We start from the raw sequence: 6,458 nt of genomic DNA, 5'->3' as shown, positions 1-6,458 counted from the left end.
AGCCTCACCTTTCTGGTGACACATACCACTTGTTTTTATTGCAAGAAACATCACATGCTTTTTCTTTTCTGAATCAAATATAGAGAACTGAACCCTGCCCCTCAGGGTGAGGAGAAGACCCCCATCTGAATCATCTGTATAGTCTGCACCCTCTTTGGACAAAAGCTCCCTAATGCCTACTTCTGAGAAATTTCCCAGAAAGGGCCCCTTGGCTTTCTACATGCCCCGTCACTACTATAGAAGTCACTCATTGTTCCCAAGTCTGTCCATCCCCTCCCCTCCAGCTCTGAGCACCTTAGAGCCTCCTGTTCTCTATCTCCTGCCTGGCCCCAGGCATTCTCCAAAACATTCCCTAACTTGGACTTGTATTGTCTCCCTCCCTCACGCATGGTCATCGCACCAAGGGCAGGGACCCAGAGGGCCTTGACCACCTCTGCATCCTCACTTGAGATATTTCATTTGTGGAATGAAGGGCCACTGACCTTGTGGAGCTCCCATCTTTCCATAGGGCCTAGAGTGGCATCAGGTGCCAATAATGCGGGGGGGGGGGGGGCAGAATTCAGAGCTGGAGCCTTTTCCACTGCAATCTACCCTCCAGCCAAACCCATCCTAGGTCAGGACATCTGGTCACGCTTGACTGCATGCATGCACACAAGCACACTTGTCTTCTGGGCTCCGAGCAGGGACAAACAGAAAGCGTCTCCCTGCCCTGGCAGGGTCCACAGCCCATGGAGACATTCACCCAGCAATTACAGCAACAAGGAAAGCTGATGGAAAGATATATGGGGGCTGCAGGGACAGGGAAAAGGGAGTTTCCAGGCAGTGGAGGTCACAGAAGGCTCCCCTGTGGAGGCAAGATCTGAACACTGTGAGGAGGGGTATGCCAGGAGGATGAGGGCCCAAAGGGCAGCTGGGGGCTACTATTCTTGGTGACCCTGGAGGCCAGACTGGAGGCCTCAGTGACAGGCTAATGGGCCCAAGGAGTCATTGGAAGCATTGAATTGGAGGCAGGACTTGGTCAAAGCACGGGGAACAGGAGACTGGTCACCATGGCCCTGGAGAGAACTGGCTACCAGGCTCCTGGACTCTGGGGAGAAAGCTGGCAGGAGTCCACCAGGAGCAGAAGGGAGGGGCTACCCTGAAGTAGTAGCCACTGCACTGACACCTGTGATCAGCTGGCCCAGAGCCACCCAGCCGGCTTGGGGACCCAAGAACTGGTTTGCCCGGCACAGATGAGCTAACCTAGGGATCCAGTTCCCTCTGAGACGCCCCAACTCTGGCTCTTTTGTGCCCTCCCCCCACATCTGGGCCTGGCTGTGGTTTCTGGCACAGCTGCCAAGTTTTGGTACCGCCCACCTACTCCCTGCAGGCTCTACTGGCCGGCTCAGCACCATAATTGCTGGGTGGGGAGCTGTTCTACAGGCTGGTACACCAAGAGGTGGCCCCGACCACTATGGGGCACGTGGGCACCGGCCTGGCCACCAGCTACCCATGGGAAGGTATGAGTTTAGCTTCAGGCCAACATCTGGCTCTGGTGGGTTCTCTTCAGGGGTCATCAACCCATGGACCTGTTTGGAGGGGTCTATGAAGTGGACACTAAAGCTGGACAAGAAGCCTGGCTAATGTGGGGACTCCCCATTTCCTGAGCAGAAGACCTGTGCTCAGGTGTGGGCCTAGATGGGTCTCAGCTGAGCCCAAGGGGTCTGTCCTGGCCAGTCTCCATCCAGGCTTGGCCAGAACTAAAAGAGACGGGCTGGCAGGAAGAAATGGGGCAGAGGGAGGGACCAGGAAGCAGTCTTCTTTTCCTCCAGCCTAGTAGGGCCAGGTGCCCCAAACACACCCCCTTGGACACACCCACCACCCACAAGCACACACCTCTACACACACCTGCCACTCAGAGCTATAAACACCATCCTCACGACAGACAACTCACACACCCCACTCTCTGCCTTACAAAGGCAGGCACACCAGTTCATGCTCCATACCCATAAGCACCCCATCCACTCATCCATACCCCTATCCTCTGACTCCACTCTACCACCAGAACCCATCTGCTAGACCGAGGATTCTACCAAGTCCTGGTGGACAGAAGTATGGTCAAAGGGAACAAACTGGAAGGTTTCTGAAGAAAACTCGAGTCAGCCACTGCCCAAGCAGTGAAGGGCTAGAGGGGAGTGTGTCCCCCCAGGACGGGCAGCACAATGAATTCAGGCCTGTGCTCCCCCATCATCCCCACACGAGTCTAGCACAGCACCTAGCAGATAGTAAGCACTCAATGCAGGGGCAGCCATCACCATGATACATCTATCCCCAAGAAAGCTGAGTGAGTGTGGGGTAGATGAGAGTCCTATTTCTTCCCCAGGAAGGACTTTCCAGAATACAAATTCGATCTTATCTTCCCCTTGCTTAAAAATACCCCATGGTTCCCACTGCCTACTAGGAAATGTTCACACTCCTTGCTACGGTGATAACCCTTTATCAACTGACCTGCAAGTTCCCTGCCTCTTCCTCTGTACTTTCCTTGCCACTCTCCTACCCTCTAGTGTTACTGAGGGATGGCATACCACAGTCACAAAGAAAGGAGTAGGATTTTGGGACGGGCAGGGCCCTCCCAGAGCTTTTGGATGCTTAAGCAGAAGCTGTCTTAGGCTAGCCCCAAACTTAGCAGGGGCTGGGGCACCTGGGGCCCAGACTTCCACAAAGAAAATGGCTCATGTTCTAGAAATGCCCCAGTTGACTTGCCCTTTTGTTTTCCTGGGCTTCCCTGGTATTGTTCCTTCTCAAAAATTCCACTGATGCTGAAGAACTTACAGCCCACATAGCTGCTAAGGAAATCGTGCAGTGCTGAGGCACAAGGACAGAGACTCTTCTAATCCCCAAACGCATGCACCCAGTGTCTTCAAATGCAGACCCAGGCATATACCTCTCCTACTGACCAAGTCCATCTACCCAGGGAGGAGCTGTAGCCCATGTCAACAATCCCCACCATCCACGACCCTTTTGGACTCAAGCCATGGCCAGGACTGATGTATCAGCCAGGGCCTCCACATACAAAACTTGTTTTTATTCTGTAGGAACCCAGTGTTTCCATCCTAGCCTCCTTCCAGGGAGGTCTCAGCCCGGTCTCCAGCCTCCCTCCCTCATGCCAGCTCTTCTGCATCACAAGGCTTTTTATTCCCCAATCTCCTTCCCTGTACCATCCTACTTCAGGGAGCAGGTCTGGGCCCTGCCTGGGTGCTCCTCTCCAAGGGTACTCCATCTCCTGGCACCTATCCAGCCCACAGCCCCACTGGATCCCTTCTCTAGGTGGGACTCCCCACCCCTGGGCCAGCCTTGAAGATTCTGCCCCAGACCTAGGGAAGGGAAGGGGCCCACTGCCTTAGGGAAGGCTTGTCCAAGCCCTCTTCTGCCAGTTTTTTTGTCAGCTTACTCTGCTGGCCTCAGATCTTGGAGGACTCAAGCCGAGGACTCCAGGGCGTGGGGGTCTCCCGCAGCGCCCGCAGTTCCTGCTCCAGTGCCTGGTTGCGGCGGTACATGTCCATGTAGCCCCCCTGGATCTCTCGCTGGTAGCGAAGCACCCGCTCTTTCTCCTCCTGCCATGTCCGCCGTTCCTGCTCAAAGCGCAGCGCCTGCTCCTGGCCGCGCAGCCGCTCCTGCAGCAGTTCAGCCCATAATTGCTCAGCGCCATCCCCTGCCTCCCCCAGCAGCCCCCGGCTCTTGCAGTCATCAGTCTCACAGCTGCCTGGGGCTTCCTCTTGAGGGGCCTGCTCCTGCAGGCTCCTCAAGGCCTCACGCAGGCGGGCCAGCTCTGCATCCTGGGCCTGGGCCTGTACCCGGCTGCCCCGAAGCTGCGTTTTCAGGCTGAAGATCTCAGCCAGCTTCTGAGCCAGCTCTGCCTGGGCCTCCCGCAGCTGCTGCTTCAGGAGGCTGATCTCTGCTGTCTTCTGGCACACCTGCAGAGGGACACAGGATGAGCAAGTTGAGGGGAGACAGCTTGGGTGGGCAGAAGATGGGACCATAGCAATAAGGAGCAGGGAGTTACTCTGAGTGCCTGGCCATCTCTCACCTCCCATCGGGCTTCCTCCTCTGGTCGGGTGTTGGCATCGCCATCTGGGAGGGTGCCCGGGGGCCGAGGCTCAGGGCCCAAGCCCTGTTGAGCCTGCAGCTCCTTGCGCAGACGACGCTGTTCCTGCTGGGCCATGAATAGCTGAAGCTGGAGGTTTCGCTCACTCCGCTCGGCCTTCTGGGCAACCTCGTGTAGCCGCTCCACATATAGACGCTTCAGCTCTGACAGCCAGTGCCGCTGACGCTCCTCCAGTACCTGCCCAGGGAAAGAGAAGCTGGCTAGGGCCAGTGCAGCCACGGTGGACACCCATGAATGGCCCAGCCTCCTGGACGAGATACCCCTGCACTCACAGAGGTGATACCCCAACACTCCAGCCCTGGTTCATGTCCTGTACACTCAATACCACAAGGCCCAGTGCCCCAGACACACAGCTGCCTGATCTGACATGTCCTCCAGAGGTGAAGTGTCACCAACACAAGGCCCTCCCAGGGAACCTCTCTCTGTTCCACCCGACTGCCAGGCAAGGACTACCAGTGACTCGTGGGGTCAGAGACAGGAGTTGAGTCACCTTCCTCTTTCATACTCTCCTGTGCTCAGAGCCATGTGGGTAAGCTGGCTGGTGACCCTCTGTCCATCCTGTCCCAAACCCCAATGCCAAGGGACAGAGGTGGAGCCAGAGAAGGGGCCTTCCTCACCTGTGAGAAGGGGTTGGAGCTGTCCTCGTCCCCAAGGCCTCTCTTGAGCTCTTCACAGGTTTCAGGCAGCACTGAAGCCACCACCTCCTCAGCACTGGGGCAGGAGAATTCGTAGGGGGGAGGTGGCTCCGGCAGGCAGCTCAGCACAGCCAGCGGCCCTACCTCCTTGGGGCTCCGTGAGGCTCGGTCCAAGGAGCCCCCGAGGTGATTGATATGGCCCACCGAGGAGCTGAAGGGGCTAGGGCCAGTGCCAGGACTGCGACCAAAGCTCCCTCCACTGGAGGAGTCCGACAGGCTGGGCTCAGGCTCGGGGCCACCCTCATCCAGGCTGAGGGCATGCAGCAGCTGGGCCCGGGCCTGTGCCTGGCTGGCCCGGGGCCCTGGACTCAGGGGTGGGTGGCAGGCCAGCGTGTGCAGGCTGCCATTGCTGCGCCAGAGCTTCTGGCCCTTGTGGGCAGCCAGGCTCTGCATGGACAGGAAGCCTTTGCCAGTACCCACCGTGGGTTTGAACACTGAAGGACGAATACGGCACTGCCAGAAAAGAGGGCAGTGTGAGGCTCTGGGCTGGCACCCTGTATGCACACCCGATGTTCCCACAACCCCCGGGGATCCTCCTGGAGAACAGTGTGCCTGTGTCACCAGCAAGCAGTGACCAAATTCAGGCCAGCCCAGAACAGTATTTCACGTCCCAGCCCTACCCTATCCCAGCCCCAGCATCTCCAAGACAGACCTCAGAGTCCCACCCTCAGCCTCTTCCCCACAAAACAAAGGGCAAAGACAGAGGTGCACCTTGTCGAAGCGGCCCCGCTCAGGCAGTGATGTCTTGCTGAAGTCCCCACCCCAGGGATGCTCACGGTAGTAGAGGGTGGAATAGTCAGAAGGCTCATTCCGAGGGGCCCGCTTGGCGGTCTTGCCATCCTTCTTGGGAAGGTGCAGGTAGCTGAGGAGCTCACGCTGGCCCAAGCCTTTCCGGAGGAGCCCATCAGGCTGGCGGGAGCCCCGGGATCCTGCGAGCGCTGCCCGTAGCTCCTCAGGGGAGAAGTCCTGCCGTTCCAACAGGCTGCCCACGCTGCCCATGGCAATGCCAGCAGGGCCTGGGGCTGTGGCCATTAAGTTTTAACAGGTCACAAGCAGCAGCTGCTTCTGGGGATCAAGAGGCTCCATCAGGGGCAGGTGGGCATCTGTTGCCCACCACTCCAATGTTTCTAAAACCAGGTGCTTGCTCTCAGGGATAGTTTACCACCTGGCATAGGCCCAGATCCAGGGGCAGGCAAAGGTGGGTCCTAGAGAGAATACCAGGACAGGATTCCCAGGCTGGTAAGAGAAAGGAGTATGGACTCCAAAGCCACCCAAACTCTGTGGGTCCAGGGAAGTCTGAGGAAAAGGACATGAATACTGCCCTGGCTGGGTTACTGAGACTAAAGAGAGTGTGTGGGGTAAGATGTAACCCTGGAGCAGCAGGACAGTACACCCTACCCCCACCCCCCCCCACCCCCCGTGGAGGACTGAGCAACAAAGGGCCAAGGAGGCTGGACTCTGGCTTTGTAGGAACCTTGACCTTACCCTTCTCCCGGGCTCCTCACCAAATCTGGAGGGGAAGGGCAGAGGGAATCAGGGCTCATGGCTTCAGACTCTCTTTTCCTTCTTCCTCATTTGGGATGGGGAAAGCCCAGTTCAAGCCCTTCTTCCTGCCAAGG

The 6,458-nt window shown here is 57.6% G+C and overlaps 1 protein-coding gene across 1 annotated transcript; it reads right to left on the bottom strand.

Moving 5' to 3' along the window:
- Window positions 1–3,440: 3,440 nt before the first annotated feature.
- On the bottom strand, window positions 3,441–5,871 carry N4BP3 (NEDD4 binding protein 3). The gene is made up of 4 exons (XM_007952970.1): window positions 5,551–5,871; window positions 4,762–5,292; window positions 4,067–4,321; window positions 3,441–3,953 (listed from the first exon to the last, which is right to left on the bottom strand). The coding sequence occupies exons 1-4, from the start codon at window positions 5,869–5,871 to the stop codon at window positions 3,441–3,443; spliced, it is 1,620 nt and encodes a 539-aa protein (XP_007951161.1).
- Window positions 5,872–6,458: the final 587 nt, after the last annotated feature.

Source organism: Orycteropus afer, unplaced genomic scaffold (assembly GCF_000298275.1).
Source record: "Orycteropus afer afer isolate SDZICR_OR568_19922 unplaced genomic scaffold, OryAfe1.0 scaffold00366, whole genome shotgun sequence".
NCBI classification, from domain to species: domain Eukaryota; kingdom Metazoa; phylum Chordata; class Mammalia; order Tubulidentata; family Orycteropodidae; genus Orycteropus; species Orycteropus afer.
This window is presented reverse-complemented; position numbering and strand designations above follow the sequence as displayed.

Coding starts and splice junctions, on each gene's coding strand:
- N4BP3 (XM_007952970.1), bottom strand. CDS start 5,871: ATGGCCACAGCCCCAGGCCCTGCTGGCATTGCCATGGGCAGCGTGGGC. Junction 4,322..4,761: donor GCTCCAACCCCTTCTCACAG/GTGAGGAAGGCC, acceptor TTCCCTGGGCAG/GTACTGGAGGAGCGTCAGCG. Junction 3,954..4,066: donor AGGAGGAAGCCCGATGGGAG/GTGAGAGATGGC, acceptor GTCCCTCTGCAG/GTGTGCCAGAAGACAGCAGA.